At 35.5% G+C, this 20,191-nt stretch overlaps 1 protein-coding gene across 2 annotated transcripts in view; it reads right to left on the reverse strand.

Moving 5' to 3' along the window:
* LOC149556938 (uncharacterized) overlaps positions 1-20,191 on the reverse strand; it is a 264,534-nt gene that overhangs the window by 175,555 nt on the left and 68,788 nt on the right. Inside the window, exons 4-5 of one of the 2 annotated variants that reach the window (XM_089831574.1) lie at positions 12,216-12,331; positions 11,616-11,899 (exon numbers count right to left, since the gene is read on the reverse strand). In XM_089831574.1, coding sequence (XP_089687700.1) covers positions 11,616-11,899; positions 12,216-12,331 — 400 coding nt within the window. Of the gene's footprint in view, positions 1-11,615; positions 11,900-12,215; positions 12,347-20,191 lie in introns of both variants that reach the window. The other variant, XM_089831573.1, reaches the window with a different exon arrangement.

Consider the following 20,191-nt stretch of genomic DNA (forward strand, 5'->3'; position numbering starts at 1 on the left):
GTTGTTAGGTGCATGCTTGATTTTGAAGCCACTTGGATGAAAATACTGATTTTTTTTTAGGTCTAGGTACAACATCCCATACATCATTTTTTAATATTGAATTGTATTCTTCAATCATAGCTTCTTTCCAAGGTTGACTTGATAAGCCTTCTTCAGTGTTTGAAGGTTCTGATTTAATAAGTTTTGTTACTAATGCAACGTAACAAGATTGAGTCCTTGTTTTCTTGCTTTATTTTGATACTTCATCAAGTTCAACATGATTTTCCTCTATGAATTTTCTGGCCCAAAGTGGTCTCTTTTTATTGTTGTTATTTTCAACATCTTCAGAAGTAGGTATAGGAGATGAAAGAGATTTAGTATCAACTTCCGTCTCTAACTCCAATAGAGATAGCTTTCTTAATGTTAGCATTTTCAAGCCAAGACAAAAATCCATCTTCTTGAAAAGCAATTTTGTATCTTTGATCAGAAAGGCCAGATATAAAGACTTGATTTCTTTTAATTCCAAGTACATATAAAACATTGTTAAGTTGAAGAGTAATACCTGAATTTAGATGAATGGAGCAAGACCCAATACCTTTAATTGTATGAGTGGAGTTATCCCCAATGGTTACCTCTTCTGAGGTGTATTCTGAGAAGCTTTTGAATTTGTCTCTAAAACCTGTTATATGTCGAGATGCTCCACTATCTGTGATCCAAGTGTTTTTGTTTGAGTTTAACTCACTGGAGAGTGCTAGATAGAATGCATGATTTTCTTCTACTTCCTCCTTTTCTTCTTTTCTGCTAGTGCGGCTTGAATTCTTTTCCATTCAGGATAGACATTATGAGAGTGACAAATTTTGTCGCATTTAAAACATCTCACTTTTGACCAATCTCTTTTATTATATGGTTTGTTAGATTCTCCCTTATTTCGATTGAATTTTCCTTTCCTATTGGAGCTTACTTGAAGTGCATGAATGTCTCCCTCTTGATTTAAGCTTATCTCCCTTGAGACTAATCTTGATTCCTCGAGTAATTCAAATTTAGGAAGCTCAGGTTGAGAACTTAGTCCTCCAATAAAAGTTTCCCAAGATAGTGGGAGTCCCCTTAGTGCAATCATGGTAAGTTCTTTTTCATCAACTGGACTTCCAATAGTAGCAAGTTGATGTTTTAGCTCAGAGATTCTTAGAATATAGGAAGTGATAGATTCCCCATTGTTCATTTTAATGTATGGTAAATCCTACTTTAAGGTCAGCAACCAGCTAGTATTATTAATTTCAAAGGTGTTCTTGGGAGAACATTTCAAATGTTGTAGAAAGGCTGGAAATAGAAGGGAGAATATGATTCTTAATGGAGTCTATAATTATTTTCATGACTTTATTGTTGTGCCTTTTCCACGTTGTTTTCTCTAGATCATTTTCTAGAATAGTTTTATTTGATTCTACATAATCTTCTAATTTCATTTCTCTTAGAACTATGATGACATGAATTTTCCATGAAGAAAAGTTTCATGCCCTCTCCAATCTATCCTCTAACCTTACATGGTTGACCATTTTAATTTTGAAAAGTGAAATTCAAAAATGATAAATTCTGAAATTTTATATATATGAGTTCTGAATAAAATTTCTTTTCAGAATGGCTCTGATACCATGTTAAATTATAGGATCTCTGATAGAAAGAATATCAGATTATATCAGACTTCACCTACTTCTTGTTTGTGCATAGTAGGTGTGTATCTTCAGTTGGTCTTCAATGCTCCAATATCCTTTGTCTTGAATGCCAAGCGCTGATGAGAAAGTATTTAACAATCTGCAATATATAACTCTGCCGATACTGGGACTGCAAGTATGTTGTGAATTAATATTGCCTTGTCCACCGATGAGAATTAACACTTATATAAAGTGAAGGGTCATGTCCCCGTAGGGGCATGACTCTACGTGGTCATGCTCGTTGGTAAACATAACCAACCAGTGATTTAATCCAAACTAATCATGCCCGATGATGAGCCCGATAAGACATGCTTGATATTAATTCGAACAACACTTAACATATATTTAAGGCAATATAGTTTGGAGCCCAATCCCTGATCGGTAATAACACAAATTTTATAATATCAGTATTGAAGCAACCCAATATGAATCGGTGACAGTAGTAAGAGAAGCTCGATTTGAATCATGAACATGTAACTCTCTCTCTCTCTCTCTCTCTCTCTCTCTCTCTCTCTCTCTCTCTATATATATATATATATATATAAGTTTATATACAGCATATTAGATTCAGATACTTAGTATTACTGTGACTGATGCTAAACTTCAACACTCTAAAGCAAGCATTGCAAGCAATCTTGAATGAGGAGGTCTACAGGTTAATGCAAGTGCTTGAAGATTCAAAGGAAATTTGAGTGGAAAATAGAGGGTGTCAAGTTCTTTGTAGAGGATCAGCAAGCTTGAGAAGGAATGTGGCTTCAAAAGTTTCTTGTTTGGCCAAACATTGGAGTCAATTGTAGTTTATTGCCAAACATTGGAGTCAATTGTAGTTTATTGTAATAATCTAAGTTGTGAAAATGTTGCCCTTGTTGAGAGGAGTCTCTGCTGAGAGGCAGTCTCAACATCAATTACTCTAATTATGTGCTATAATGCATTTTTCTCTGAGATAGAGAAATTTGAGGTGAAAGCCCTTTTAATGCATTTATCTCTAAGGGAGAAATTTGAGTAAAAAGCCCTTGCAATAAATTTTTTCTCAAAAATGGAGAAATTTGATGTGAAAGCCCTTGTAATGCATTTTTCTCTGAGAGTGATAAATTAAAGATGAAGCCCTTGTAATAAAAAACTTCTCTGAGATGGAGAAATTTGAGGTGAAAGCCCTTGTCGCTCTTTACACTCATGGGATTAGCCATAGTGGATGTCATGTTGAGACACTCCATACAACATCACATTAAGTGACTCCTTGATGTGAGCTTGTGTTTATGTCACACATGGGAGTAGCTATGGTGAACATCAAGTTGAGTGACTTCACGATGCTATCCTATTAAGATAATCTGATGAATGATGAAATTTGATGCTTGTATGTGCTGTTGGGTTATGAATGATGAAGATGTTGGAATTTCTTGAGTCCTCATCTGTGCACCTATCGTCTTCATTAGGATTCATGTGTCTGTGCCTCAAGTTTACCATTTGGGATTCTAAGTGCTTCATCTTTGTAACTGGCAATCATTAAAAGGTCACATGTATGTTGGGTTGACAAAGGAAGTGAATGGTCACAGTTGTAAGCGATTCTAGAGGATGGATCATGGTGATCACTATTTGTGATTGTATCGCTCATGGTTCGTGATCATATTTATGGTCATTTAACATTGATTCTCATCACTCTGTTTTCTATGATTGATCGTGTTTTATGTTTAACGTCTTCTTGAGAAAAGTTGACTTGCCATTCATTGGCAATTGGTATTTATTTTTTGGCAGAGATGTTATCTTTAGGGTGGCTGCAATAATGTGTAACAATATTGTTATGTCATATCGTGCCTATAAAAACGGATCGTACCTTTTAGCTTGTATTTGCACAAGTCACTATAAAAGGTTGCTTTTATTGTTTGTGAGAGGAGTTTTGTTGTTTCATTATTCTGTGAAAAGCTCAAAAGGTTTTAAGTTATGTATTGAGAATCTCTCATTATTTTTTAATAAAGGAGTATCCTTTTGTGTGGCTGGGTTTTTTCCTCAAGTATAAGAGCTTTCCCAAGGTATCTCTAGCGTCGTTGTGTCTTTCAATTGGTCCATTATTTGTTATTACTATTCTTGTTCACAAAAATAAACACCTTGTCGCTCAGCAAAGTGTTTAGGGACCCAACCAAGGTTTGTAGAGCATAACAGGGAGCTCTACAAGCCAATCCAAACATTCTAGGGCAATCTCCTTTTCTTTAGGAAGAAATTGGAAAATGGCATGAGAGGCATTCTAAGACATTTTTGATGGTCTAAAACAGTTTCCTAATTTTAAGGAGGGGATTGGCAGTTAACCTGCTGTAATGACCCCTTCTAATCAATCATTAATTTACCTCCTTTTTTATTTATATTAGAATGCTTTTTTAATATTTCTCTCTGATTATTCCCCCTTTTTCTTTTGATGCGTTGATATATTATATATGAATGAGTGTACTCAAAGAGTTGTGTCCTTTCGTATTAAATATATTAATAAGGTAATTGTTAATTATATATTATTTTAATGATTATATATTATATTATTATATTAATTATATATAAATTATAAAATTATTATTAAGACTATTATAATATTATATTATTAATTTAAATAATATTATGTAATCTTCTATTAAACATACCATTAGATTATTATATTAAATAATTATATATTATTATATAAATTTTAGATATATCCAATATATGTATATCACATTAATATTATTTATCTTGTTTGTTATAATTAATATTTGTATTATCATAATAATAATAATTATTATTATTATTATATATATGTATGTATGTATGTATTTATTATCAATATTTATATATGTAAAATTGTTAGAATTTTAACAATTTAATTCTTTATTCCTTACTAAAACTTTCTCCCGAATTAGACATCGCAGTCCTCCCCTCTTAAATTTGCTTGTCCTCAAGCAATTGATTTGATCCTCATTTATTTATTGTCTAGATTCATGCTCTTTCCTACATATGTGTTAGTTCCTTGCAAAGTAAACATGTTAGTATATAATAGCATGTAAAAGAACATATGAATGAAGACAAAAAGTTAGCATGAAGACGCGATGCAAACATGAGGTAGACACGAATGCATGAAGACACGAAGCAAACACATTGATGCATGAAGACACGATGTAGACACATAGCATACATGTTAGGATCTAGCTTACAAATTGAAATAAGAAAAGGGTAAAGAAATGTTTTACCACTTGATTGTGCATGTCGTGCTCCTTTCCCCTGTCTTGAAATAAAAAGTTGGATTAAAGATGCATATTTTTTATAGCTAGTACTATAATAGAGTGTATAATTCCATAGTGGATGGTAGATTTACTGCAGCTCTGAGTTCGGACACGCTCAGCTTGGGGCTCCCTCAGACCTTAGTCCATATTGGGATTCATTTTGTCCCAACGCAACCGATTTATTCCTCCCCTTGTGCACACTCCCTACCCACTATGAACATGTTTAATTTTGACGTGGATGGTAGATTTACTACTTCTCGAGGTTGGACACGCTCAACTTGGAGCTTTCTCAAATCTTTTAATCCATATTGGAATTTTCTTACCCCAACGCGATCAATTTACTCCTCCCCTTGTGCACACTCCCTACCCACTAAGTACATGTTTTAGTTTCATTATGGATGGAAGGTTTACTGCTGCTCGAGTTTTGGACACGCTTAGCTTGGGGCTCCCTCAGAGCTTAAAATCCATATTGGGATTCCTATGCCCCAACACGACCGATTTACTCACCCTATGCACACTCCCTATCCATTATGAATTTAAGCACAAATAATTTAAACAATGTCTCTTTGTGAGACATTTCTTTATAATTCCAAATTTATTTATCATGGACTTTCCAAATTTTAATTTTATGCAAAAGAAATAAGTTTTCTTCCAATCATGCCCAACGTTATCATCATTTGTGAATCACAAAATATAAATATCATTAATCTGATCACAAATATATATACATATCTTCTAATTGTATATATCATAAGCAACTATAAGATAACTCTTCATTTAGTATTATAAATAATAAAAGTAGGATAACATAATGCAATATAGTAATTAAAATATAATACTACTTGAACATACCTCTACGTATTCCCATGATGAAATCACTTTGTATTAGTGATTGATCATTTTGTACTCCGATGGTGATACAATCCACCCAATGTGGTATCCTTACATGCTTTTTTAATTATCTTAATGGAATCGGTTCCATTTTCACCTATTGATTTTGAATGGTGATATATGATTCTTCACTTTATAATACCTTCTATTAGCTATTTTCCACGTCAATACCACTTATAATGACCCTACTTAGTCATTATTTTCTTTGCTTAAATATCACTCCTTTTTCTTTTAAAGTTTATTCGTTCTTAACATGTATCCATGTTTATTCGCTTAGATGCAGTATTTTCATCGCATGACTCAAGAATATGGTGTCACGCCACTGTCAAAGCACTATTGCTGCATGGTGGGCCTTCTGGGCGGAGCTGGATGCTTGGACGAGGTACTAGACTTCATCAACAAAATGACAATTAAACCTGATGCGGCTATTTGGCGTTCTTTTCTTGGTGATTTTATTGTTGCAAGGGAATGAATGATGAATTGACTGAGAATGTAGAAAAATCATGGCACTGGCAAAACCAAAGCATGGGTTTGAAATAAATGGCCGCATGATTGTAATTTCTGTGTTGGGTTTTTTGTGATGCAATCAAATTGCTTTTAAAGATTGTATGTGCCCTAGCCAAATTGAAAATATTCTGTGACCATTATTATCTTTTCAGCTATTATTTCTTTATCATGCAACGTTATGTCTTTAACGCTTTCAATCTGGTTCCCAACCGTATTCAAACTGCCTTCAATAGTCCTTACTCCTTAATAACTCCAGCATAGTTGAATTCTTTTAAAATTGTTTTCTTTAACCGGTATAAGTTCCCTATTAAAGTAATGGTTATCTTCATACGCTTTAATGAGAATTAACCTTTACAGGATTTCAAAGAGTCTTCATTTTTTGTGCTTTAAATTTCATCTGCTAGCTGATGTTGTAATCTCTGGGATGCTTGGAACTATCTCTCACCAATAGGGTTAAAAGTTGGTGAAGTATTAAGATAAATGTAATGGCTGACATAGCACTATAGACGTGCAATTAATTAAGGTAATGATAAATATGCTTTGTGTTCATGCAGATCCGGACTGTATTTTTACAGTCAAATGCAAGCTTGTAACAAAAGCGCAAACCCCAGATGAAGAACTGGCTATGGCAGAACAGATAGCAACAAAAGTCACGCAACAGCCCAATGATAAACCTGCCTTGCGCTTGAGAATGTAAAGGCTTCACTTGTGTTTGTCTGAAGGAACTATTTTGTGATGCAGCAATTTGTTGAGAATTTAATCATAGTGGGCTTTTTGTTGATCACTCAGATTATTCAACCTGTACAACATGCTTGACAATCGATATAGCAAATTCCTGGTTTACAAAAGAGCACTTAAACTAGCAGCAAATGGGAAAATTGCAGAACTCATTATTCCTTCTTTCAAGAAGATGGATCAAATGAATATTGCTCAATTTTCCTCCAAATTTATATTCCAGACCTTTCCTTAATATAAATTATCATACATTTCTCTTCATTTTCATTATTATACACAGGCTAGCAAGATCATTGCTCTAATAACATTTGTAATGACCCCTTCTAATCAATCATTAATTTACCTCCTTTTTTTATTTATATTAGCATGCCTTTTCAATATTTCTCTCTAATTATTCCCCCTTTTTCTTTTGACGCATTGATATATTATATATGTATGAGTGTACTCAAAGAGTTGTGTCCTTTCGTATTAAATATATTAATAAGGTAATTGTTAATTATATATTATTTTAATGATTATATATTATATTATTATATTAATTATATATAAATTATAAAATTATTATTAAGACTATTATAATATTATATTATTAATTTAAATAATATTATGTAATCTTCTATTAAACATATCATTAGATTATTATATTAAATAATTATATATTATTATACAAATTCTAGATATATCCAATATATGTATATCACATTAATATTATTTATCTTGTTTGTTATAATTAATATTTGTATTATCATAATAATTTATTATTATTATTATTATTATATATATATTAATATATATTATTTATCTTGTTTGTTATAATTAATATTTGTATTATCATAATAATTTATTATTATTATTATATATGTATTTATTATCAATATTTATATATGTAAAATTGTTAGAATTTTGACGATTTAATTCTTTATTCCTTACTAAAACTTACTCCCAAATTGGGACATCACACCTTGCTATATATGGACCTTGCTTGGGGGCTTGGTGCAGCATCAGTTTCCTGTTAGAGAGGTGAATGATGAGCTTCACAAATAAGAATAAAATATTAAAGATTTAAGCTTTAATGTTTTAAAAAAATAAAAACAATCTTTAAGTTACTGTATAGTCATTTTATAAAGTAACTTGAGAATAAATAAATAAAGTATTTTAATCAAAGTACTTTATCTTATTTTAATAAAGTGATGAATAAAAGGCTCCTGGTGATATGGCCATCCTAGGAGGATGCTAAGTTGTTTTCAAAGGCAAATATAATATTAATAAGTGCACATGAAGGGGTATGGCAGCCTTGGAGGAGTTAATATTAAAGTTAATGCAAATCATTTTATGATTAAAGTACTCATGGAAATTCTAAAAGCATATGCCCAAGTCCGGAATAGGATTAAAAGAAAGCTTGGAGGATTTTGTTTAAAAGCTATTCGTTCAGTTTTGGTTTATTGTTTTGAAGATCTGGAGCAAGTGTTTCAGTGGATTGGTTGTGGAGACAAAATTATAAACAATTTGGAGACCTATAGGAATGCACTACCTCCCAAGGGACAGATAAATGTGGTGATAAGAGTTCCTTTTAGATTTGATGTATTCATTGTTTCATTCAGAGAAATGTGGTGATAAGAGTTCCTTTTAGATTTGATACAATTCTATTGGCAAAGTCTAATTATTATTATCAGAGAAAAGGGGCAGATCTGAGCTTATTTGACACTACATAAACAATATCTCTTCCTACAGCTAGCCGCCCTCTGTCTGCTATCATAACCGTGTCTACAAGTGACGTGGGTTTGAGGAGAGATTTCAGATTAGACTGTTTTTTGCTGCAGCTTCATTCTGCAACATATAGTAGCAAGGTTACATTAAGAAAATTCAGAAAAGGAGGGCAAGTCTGGGTGCACCAATCACAGGGTATGTTAACCCCAACATGGCACTTAGGGACAACTTCTAAATGTAATAAGGGCCAAATCTCAACTGCATGATCATTTAGATTTTCTGTAGATGACTTGGTATGTCTATTCAATAAAATTCTAACTTCTAGAAATTTATAAATAGTCAGAAGTTTCCATTTCACATTTCCTAGACTTGAATTAAAGTTCTGTGTTTCAGAATGCAAGCTTTTCAGAATTGTCAGCTTTTCAGCAGTATTGTTCTTTCAAAAAACCCAAACAAATCAGAAGACTTTGGAAAAAAAAGATTTGAATTTTGGCAATTGTCAGATTCGGGTTGCCTATCGCACTCGTGCACAGAGTCTTGACAAGTTAGCGTGCAGCTCCCTCATTATTGTTTGCCGCCCTTCGACAGGGTAAAAGAGACGAAATGAGAAACTCCATCACCTGATCTCTTGTATGTTGAGAACATTTACAAGCCTTATCATAGCTTTAGAATACAAATTATACTCTGGTTCTTCTAAGAAAAAGGTGTGACTGGTTTGAGCAAGGAATAAAACTTTCTCCAATAAGAAGATAAACATGTAGGATATAATGGACGAAAATAATCATTTGGAACTTTTTCTCAATTGGTTAAAAAGATAATTATAACCCATGATGTAACATTGGAGTGAGAGCCTAGTACAAAGGTCACATCAGCTCTAAAACCTGGTATGTCCATCCCCAACAATGTGTTATATGATGCAGAAGTCAGAAATGATTAATTATTGACTAATAAATGCATAGAGTCTAGATACAGAAGCTCATGTCTCAGTTGCTGTAGAATTAGCTATCTCTTGCTTGTAACAAGAGGGAAACTAGCTCTTGGATAATAAACAATCCCTTTACCCTCACAGGAAATAGGAAACTGTTTTCTACTTTCCAGCCATATTTTAAGATCTGAATATTGGATCAAAGTTTTCCTTAAGTAATTTTTCTCTACTGTTTTTTAAAATGATCTTTTTCTTAAAAAGAGGCAGGGTGAGGTGAAAGTAAATTGCTCCTTTATCTAATAAAAACTCCCCAGACAAAGAATCTAGGGAAACTCATCTTAGCTTTTAAAAAACGAATTAGAATAGAAAGAAATGAAATTCCTTTCATGAAAGTTACAAATCGTGCATCACAATAGTTTGTCTTGAAGGAGGTTTATACCACTTTGAAAACTGGAAAATAAAAAAAATAAAATTGACTTCTGTAAATGAGAAGCTTCAAGTTCAAAAGGAAAAGACAGTGACTACAGCACATTTCAGGTTCCTAGCCATAAAGGATGACAGGATAATATATATGTAGATGTGAAGAGAACTGATAATTAACATTTATGGAAAGAACTATAATATTTTCACAAAAAAATGGAAAAGCCTCTTGAGCCCCTCTAGCAATATGTAGATGTGAAGAGAACTGATAAATAACAAGAATGCAAAAAAACTTTTGACAAAAATGGAAAAGTCGCCTAAGCCCCTCGTGCTCGATAAAAGGCAGGAGGATAAATTCAGTAAGTTTCAAAAAAACAATTAATAAGATCCAAATAGACAGAACAATAATAAATTTGAAAGAAGAAGAGTCTAAGCAAACAAATCATCTCAGGAAACATAATATTGTGTGTCTGTGCGGCAATGCCCAATAGGTGATCAATAATTAAGCTAATTGATGTCGGTTGATGTTGGTAACCATTGCAAAAGTTTCTTTACAGATACAAACATTACAGTACTAGTTTGTTTGCTACTACTTAACTAGGAAATGCAAGAGAGCGAACAGAGATTGACACTGGCATAAGTGAGACGTAACTATCGTTGCTTTCCTTAGCCTGCCAGGAGGGATATTTTTTTTTTTTTTTTTTTTTTTTTGAAATGCTATAAGAGTTTACAATGAACTTAAAGAAATATTAATAAACAACATATTCAATAATAAAATCTTCTGGAAAACTTTTGTTTTTTTAATACGTCAAAAACATTGAATATCTTAAAGCAGTTTTAAAATTGCATGCTTACACAGTCCTGCTGTTTAAAAAGCCAGATGTAATGCAGCAAGCAGAGAAAAAGCATGAGAATAGGAATAATATAAAATTAACTGCCAAAAGCTAAGTAGAGAGGTGTATGAAGAAATAATACCAAAAAAGAAAGAAAATTACAGGTTGAATCTATGTTAGGCTGCTAGAGATATAACAGAAGTTATAAACAAGAGAATAAAGCAAAAGGGTACAGTGCACAATGTTTCTATTAACAAAGACAATAAAAAGTAGGTAAGATACATACCATCACCCTACATATTAAAATTACATTTTCCATCTAGCGTATGTAGAATTTCAAGGAATAAAATTTCTCCATTTATTGCAAACATGGAGTCCACTAATCACTCAAGCACAACTGTACTAACCCAGTGATGAATCACCTTCTTCGAACATTGATGTAGCGAGAATCAAGAAAGCTGAATAAAATTATTGTTTAAGCTCAAAATACTAAAGTGAACAAAAGTATTGTTTTAACTCAAAATACTAAATCAATTATCATGGTCCTCCAAAATAGCACTTTGTCCTTAATCTTGAATAACCAGTAAACAGAATCACAGTGATAGTAGCAGTTGAATTATAAAGATTCTAATATTAATATACAATATCAGTATACACATGCAGAACATCATACCTCAATGGTTTGTATTTGACAAGAGCATCCCTCAACATTTCAAGGATCTGGTACCTGGCAGGTGTAGTTGACATTTTCAGTGACTCCTGGAAATCTCTATTAGAAAGATAAGCATTTACATCATCCGGTCGCTGCTTGAAAAGGTTCTCAAATAACTCAACAGCCCACTGTAGAGCATGTTCACTTGCATACGGAAAGTTCTTAATTGTACATATAGGGGTCTCCCTGTGTTCTGGAGGATCCCTTGTGGAAGCATACATTTCCGAGCAAAAAGGAACAAATACCTGCAAAACATGGCAATACATAATAAGTTTGACAATGCATATACAAACAATCTTTACTAAACAATCCAAACCATGGATAAGAAGCATCCTTAAAGGCAGCTCAAAAGTATCTTTATGACAATTCATGGAACAGGCAGGCTGGTCATCTAATATATACTCAATGTCATGAACTTTTTCAAAACTATTTACATCTATTATAATCAACTAACCAAGAATGCTTATGTATACAAGCACACAACTTGTACTTTCATGTCCAAAAACCTCTTTATGCATCATGAATAGAATTTCCATTGACCTGTCCAAGAGAGTGGCATACCTGCACACTACCTCTGGTACCATGTTTGCCTCCATCAATCATTGGTTTTTGATATGCCACACAGCGAGCATCAAGATATAGTCTTGATGAAGATGTGTCAAGAGCAGAAAGTACACCTGCAATTTTTACAGCTATGTTCAGCAACTTCCATTAGCAAGATAAATTTAATACAGTAGTTCTGACAAAAGCCTATTAATAGAGTTCATTACGCTCTAAAAGATAGTCAACATTATATACCCGCAAGATGGATCAACAAGAAATGCTGACTATCCATCATAAAAATTTGATGATGTAAATTCAGATCTAGCTGATTTAACTAAATTTTGGTGGAAGCAAACAACATGAACAAATGTCAATCTTTGTGCTAGATCAAAATACTTTCAAGTATGGTGATTAAAGACTCTAAAGTATATAACTAACCAATCTGGAAGTATAATGGTAGGCAAACTAGTTCTATTAACAAAATGTGTCTTTGATTCATGAATAAGTGTAGAGTGGAAATATCACTCAAGTTCATAGAGATATACCAATCATAAAAAAATAACACAATTAAGATATACATAAGTAAAACCATAGAATGTACCAAGAATACCACAATACACTAGGCGAGGAAATGGTTTCTTTTATTAATACCAAAAAACATGAGTACATTGACAATGTTCCAAGTACTTTCTAGAAGGGTATTCAGTCACCTTTTAACTAACCCACCCAACAAGCTATAACAACTGCATAGTTCAACTTCTCATTCTCTGCCACTTCTCGGCGAGGTCAAACAAAAAATTTCTCGACAAATATCGGAGAGAAATCGGCAACTTCTCGGAAAAATATCAAAAAAATTTAAAATGACTTTAATTTAATTAAAAATGCATTTTTTCCACAAAATTCAATAAGTAGATGCATGTATTGAGTCAATAAATGAGTAAACAAACCAAACAAGCTGATCTAGATCTATATAAATGCAATAAGTAACAAAATCGCATCCTCATGTGGAATGCCGATGTAGTCATAGTCTATAGACTCTAAACTTTGAAACAAGCTACAAATAGTAAACCCCGAATTGTCTTTGTCAAAATATAAGCAAATACAAATGTCAAGTTCAATATGAAACTATTCTACATCTTCTCCTTCCCCATCCCAGTAGTTCTAGTAAAAACTATGGGAGAGGGAGGGGGTCTAGCAGCTCTAGCCGTAGCAGTCGTCTGTGGTGATGCTAGTGTTGACCCTAGCAAGGACTCCTCATCATCCTCATCCTCACTATCACTGTGCTCACTCTAAAATCGTAAAATGTATTAGAGAACATTACAAATGCAAGTATGATGCAAGATATGCAAGTCTGGGAAGACAAAAATAAGTTTAACTCAAAAGAAAAAAAATTGAGAAACTTACTTATGGATCCAGATTTTGTTGGAAAGAGCTTTGAGTCTGCTCCTAATCCACTGGAAATCACTATAAATCAATGCCAAACACCTAAGTGCTGCTCCAAAACCCTTCTCCTCCACCCAAGACACCAAACGCAACAAATGAAACAATGAAATGGCATTTTTTAAACCACAGGTATACACTGGACACGACCCATGAGAAAACACTAAGTTATCGCGAGAAATTGGCAATATATCACTGACTTCTAACCAACTTCTCGCGGTGATAAGTTGAAATTCTTGAAGCCCTAATGTGGTGATAAAAACTAGAGTTTTCTCGCTGCCAGAAACTTCTTGCGAGAAGTATACTTCTCGGCAATAAAATAGCGATATTTTAATCTATGATAACAAGTACCAAATACAATAGTGACTTTATTCCGACTACATCTATCCCCCCAAAAAAGAGAAGTCATCTTTCAGATGACTGTTGAACATGAAAACAGCAAAAACAAATTGTGACTTCAAGAAGAAGGATGGGAAGACATCCCTATGCTTGGCGTTCCCCGTAGTCGTTGCAAGTCCCATTCAGCTATTTTTTCTTTTGTCTGAACACTTTGCAGCACCCTTAAAACGTCCATCTTTTTGGTTTCTATTGTAGCGATCTTGCTTTCCAATTCAGCTTTCTCTATTTTCCAAGCATCCTACATGGTAACTTTTTTTGCTTCCCACTTGTCTTGAAGATTCTGCCTTTCCAGTCCCCATGCCTTAGCATGGCATTTTTCCTATTGAAGTTCCAAGAAGGTTCCCCGAAAGGCAAATCCATAGCTGCAAGGGCTTCCAAGAGAGGTGGCAAGTGTTCTGGCCAACAGGAACTGATAGAACGGCTTGTCCACGTAGTGGCCATGTCTTCCTCTAAATATCCACCCTATGCTAAGAGTCCCCAATCTGCATGGCAACCATTCTCCATAAATGTGGCCAATGCTTCTACTACTGTTATGACAACTTCCAAATTTTGAGACCTAGCCTACTACATGAGCTCCCTAGTAGAATGCTCCATGGCATGCAACTCAGATAGAAACAATTTTGCCTTGGCAGCAAAAGAAGTTGTGTTTGGAAGTTCCCCACACTCACTTTGTATCTCTACCTATTCCTTAGCAACTCCTTGTAGGGGGGGAAGACACCATGCCTTCTTCCTCAAGTAACCTGTCAGTCTCCTCAAAGACCGTGTCTGCCATAGCCACAGGTATCATACTTTCTTGAGTGTGGATTTCCCTAGGCTGTTGATCCACTACTCTTACTAGCTGTACTACGAGAGCAACTAGATGTACTACTTCTGGCACTAGAGGTGTTTGCAATCTTACTTTATAAGCACACTTTGTTTGGTACCTCAAATCTATGACTTTAGTATAGGAGTGTTGTTCCAGAAAGACAAGTGGCGCCATCTTTACGAGTGATATTCTAGAAGCCCCCCATGTCGGAATTTGTTGCCTGCCACCTATGGCTTCCTAGACTCCTGACTGATTTGGATTGGAATCATTTGTTGCATCAATTCTGTTGGGATCACTAGGCATGTTGTGGTAAATCTCAGGAGGTTCTAATACTCCAGTTGGAAGTGACCCCTCTGTAGGTGATAAAAAAGTGGCCTCCTACGGAATCCCTTGTAGATGACTCAGGTGGATCTCCGCCTCCTGTGAGTCTGATAAAGATGAATCCGTATCACTGCCCTCCTCTTCTTAACTTTCTGCATCCTCTTCTTCTTCTTTGATCACCACTGCTTGTTTGGGTTTCTTTTTCTTTGGTTCGCTGCCATTGTGAGAACCTACACACATGGTATCCATATGGAGCCAGTATGTCATAGTAGGCTTGTAGGGCTCCACTCTATTAGCGGGTCCCAGTGTCCCTCGATGCTCACTGCTCACCTGAGTGCGTACTGCTTTTAAGAATGAGGCCACGGCATGATGAGGCATGTAAAAGGCTTTGTGTTTCAGCTCCATGAATTCTCGAGATCTGCCAAAAAGAAATTGAGCCCAATAATATGCCTGTCCTTTATAGAGACCATCCAGTACAGGCAACATCAAAAGGGCAATGTGGGAAGTGTGGCTGCCCGCTGTGAGCTTGTTTTTTACCAAATCTACAATTCATCCCCATTCATCATTTACAATGAAAATCTTCTTGAGAGCCCTGTTGCTCTTCAAAATTCCTTCCCATTCCGGACTTGTAAGATCTTTCCAGCACATTAGTTTTAACCACTTCTTCTTGTCTTCTACAGTCATAGGGTTTTTTCCAATTCCTGCCCTCTATGGGGGATTCCAAAAACCCTACTTATTTCTTCTGTTGAATAAGAAACTGTCACTTGTTGCCGTAGCATAGGTTCAAACTCTTTTAATTCAAAAATCGGCATGAAAATGATTTTATCTACCTATGTTATGCATAACACCTTCTTTAGAAAATGACCTGCTTCTACTTTTCTCATCAAGTCCTGCACTCGCTTCCCATCACACTTTCAAATGTAATATTCTTAGCTGTGATTGTCATTTTCTATGTCACTTTCCCTTTGCTTTTTGTCATCTTCCTTACCTCCTTTGCTTTCGATGTTGAAGGTTTCTTCTTTTTAGAGTCAATAATGTTTCCTCTACTCAGATTTCTAATGCTTAATTTCACCATTGTGTGTTGATGTGTCAATTCCCAGATCTCTTTAACTGTTTGTATATGCCACCTATACCAACTATACCAATCGTTCTTGTGATGTGACTGCTTGCAACAAACTTTCAAGTGTGAAAATGTAGTACGGACTAATCGTGAGTAGTACAACCCTTCTTCTGTCTTAGAATTGATAGGTACGACCGCCTGTAATGCCTCCTACCGTTGTACGAACTCCTCACATATGGATGTTACCTCTTCCTCTCGTACAGATGTTACCCTTCTTCTCATACAGATGATGCCTTAGGTATGGATGCCTTCCAAACTTCCCTATCACCTATTGGACAAAAATCCCACGTGCTACTATCTGTCATAAGGATGTCTTCAATACGAATGCCTATTGTTGTCATACGGATGTCCTCCTCTGTCATACAGATACCTGTCACTGCCATACGGATAGCTGTCATACAAATATTTGCACTCCCTTCTTCCTCCATACAGTAACCCTCTCGTACGCCTTCGTCCTACTCTTTCCTCCTGTTGTACGGACTTCCGTACAGTTCTTCCTTCCTCTACTCGTATAGGATGTACGGTTGGTGCTTCCTCCACTGCTATGGCAAGTATGGTTTATAACTCTCTCTTTATATTAACTAGGTTTAACATTTTCTCTTTCGTCTTTTTTTTCTTTTCGTACTTGTTTCTTTTCCTCTTTCGTACTTATAAAATAGTTGCTTGCCAATTTATTTCTTCATATATTTTAGACCCATTTACTAGGTCTCTGATAGGTTCATTATCTAGAGTAGATAACTTTATTGCCCCATTCTTTTTACACCCCTTTCCTTCCAACTAAGATCCTTGCCCCTTTCCTTCCAACTGAGATCCTTGTATTTGCAACATATTACATTCTGCATGGAAAACTTCAAAGTCTCCCATTTGCTAGTGGAATAATCCATTAAGGGAACTTGTGTCGTCATCTGAGTATTCCCTTAGTCTGAGCAACCCTTCCTCATCTAGTTCCATCCCTTCATAGTTTTCTCCTTCAGAGTCTGATGCCAAGTCCTAACTTATTGACTGGTTCCTGAGATCTATGACGTATTTTTTTCCTTCAGTCTCAATAGATAGCGTGTTGCGTTTCCAGTTATGGGTAGCTTTTGTTGTGACCAACCATCCCCTACCTAATAAAGCATCATACCCTTTCTTCTCTAAACTAATAACCACAAAACCCAGAAAAAATTGTTCCGTACCGACTGACTTTCTATCCCATGAGTGTTCCTATACTCTTGATTCCATGTTGGTCGGTTCCCACTAGTTGAAATGTCGGTGACCAAAGTGTGGGTTTCCCTATTTCCTTCCATGTTTCTTTTGATAAAACATTTACACTGGAAACTCCATCAACAATATAGTATTTCAGAGCTTGTACCCTAGTATCTCCATCTCTACTACCATTGGTGTTCTTCCTATTCCTATGGTGAACAAGGTATTGTCTACCATCCATACTTCTCTCTCCTCTTTCTTTGAGGTTATTCCTTTCGGATTTGCCGCATGTGTTAGTACTACTAGCAATTAGGGTAATGTTTCTAATAAATCACCTATTTTTACTAAGATAGTAGTTTCCAATACTTGTCGCACAATATTTGTTACACCCCTACTGGAAGTAAGCTTTTCCAACTTTGTCTTGCCTTCCTCTCCTGTGCTATCTTGAATGTCTTTCTTTGCTTCCCGAAATCTTTCGTTCTCTGTAGTGGCATTTGGATAGGCTAATTTTTTGGCTTGCATCCTAGTGACTGCAAGAATTTTGCCTTCTTGATCTTCAATGTCTAGCATATTTACCCCCTTCTATCTTAGGCAATTTGCATCCTCGTGATTGCCTAGCCCACAACATTTATAGAGCATTTCTCCATTTTGTTCACCATCGCTTTGACACTCTCATGCAAAATGTCCCCATTCATTGCATCTCCTACATTGAATCATTGGCCTCCCCTTGGAATCATACTAGAGTGGACATTGTGGTGTGTTGTTATTGTTGCTATTGTTGCTATTATTATTACTTCCTCTACTGTTATTTTTATATCCTCCTGATGAGGCTTCTGTATGTGTTCTTCGACGAAGTGTGGATTGCCCCCCTTGGGTCAAGAATACTTGAGCGCTCTTTGTTTTTTAAATTGTAGGGGCAATCTTTAATTGTGTGCCCTAGTACCTGACAAATCTCACAAAATGCTTTCTTCAGGCATGCTCCTTTTGTATGGCCTTCTTTTTCACACTCAATACACTAAAGTTCTCTCCCTTCTTTCTTTTCTTCTTTACTCCCTACCACTTCCTTCATCAATTGCCTCAAGTCTTTTCTCAGGGCTTGAATTGTTTTGGATTCTTCTTCGCTCTCCTCAGAACTTTCACTCGCGCTTCCATGCCTTCTTGGCTTGGAAGTTTTACTCTCACTTTCTAAGTCCATGGCACGGGTACATGCATCCCCAAAGGTTGATGGTGGGACTATCTTCATCTTTTTCCTGAGGGACAGCATTAATCCTTCAACAAACAATCGTTTCTTTAGTCCATCTGCCGGTTGCTTGTCTAATTTCCCTATCAACTCTTTCATTCTTCTGTTGTAGGCTTTGATGGATTCACTCATCCCTTGTCGTGTTATAAATCTATGTTACTATTTCATCATCATCCTCAAGAATCTGAATTCTTCCTTGAAGGTTGTGTGGATATTATCCCATGCGTTTTTCTTTGTTGCCTCCAAATCAGTATACATTAATGGCAATACCCCTTAGTGTTGTCGGGAAAGCTTTTAGTCATTTTGCGGCATCATTTTCTTGGTTCACTTGCCATATTGTTATACATGTTTTACAATGGCGAGCAAGGTCCTCCAAGCCATCCCTTGTGAATCTTGGTAATTTTTGTTTATCTATTGTCATTATGTAAGGCTTTTTTTCCCTCCTGTGGGAACACTTCTTCCAACACTTCCTCCTAATGGAACACCTCCTCCCAATGGAACACTTCCTTCAACACTTCCTCCCGATGGAACACCTTCTCCTGGCTAGAAGTTCGCTCTCGAGGAGGAACTAAATTATCCTCTACTTGTTGACTTTGCTCCTATCGAAGATCTTTCCCCGTAGGCGTCTCTAGATTTCTATATCGCAACTTCCTTGCTGGTGTCTCCAAGATGACCAAATTTGCTATACCTTTGATTGTATGCTCGATCAACCCTTCTTGGATTCCCGTGGAATCCCCCCTTGTCCTCCCCTCAAGTTACGACTCCTACTGCAGCTGGAGACGTAGTGTCCTCAAGGTGATTTCTTCCTTAGTTTCTTTTCCTTGTACCTTCTTAGATATATGTTTGGAATCAAGGGCACGAACCAATTTTAATGTCTCTCTTTTACTTGTAACAAATTGCTTGTTAATAGGCGAGGAATCTCTCCCAAGGAGATCATACACCACTAGTGGTACTGGAAGTTCATTGCATACTATACCTTCAAGGACTGTTCTCTCATGGGCTTCCTTTCGTACGTACTAATCGACCGAACTTCACAAGCCATCACCAAATCACATGACAACTAATCTTCCCTGGTTATTTCCTCCTCTTTCTGTCACTATTTGTTACTTGGATGAGTGGTACAAAGGCCCTTCCCATTACTCTATCCTGCCAACCTCCAAGTATGGACTTAGGCAACAACACAAAAAATATAGAGTGGAAATATCACTCAAGTTCATAGAGATATACCAATCATACAAAATAACACAATTAAGATACACATAAGTAAAACCATAGAATGTACCAGGAATACCACAATACAGTAGGCGAGGAAATGGTTTCTTTTATTAATACCAAAAAACATGAGTACATTGACAATGTTCCAAGTACTTTATAGAAGGGTCGGTTGGTTGGAAACCAACCGACACATTCCCTCACCTTCTAACCCACTCGCCCCACTAGTTATAACAAGTATTAAACACAATAGTTACTTTATTCCGAGTACA

This window comes from Cupressus sempervirens, chromosome 5 (assembly GCF_028749045.1).
Source record: "Cupressus sempervirens isolate cs-2001-9-10 chromosome 5, ASM2874904v1, whole genome shotgun sequence".
NCBI classification, from domain to species: domain Eukaryota; kingdom Viridiplantae; phylum Streptophyta; class Pinopsida; order Cupressales; family Cupressaceae; genus Cupressus; species Cupressus sempervirens.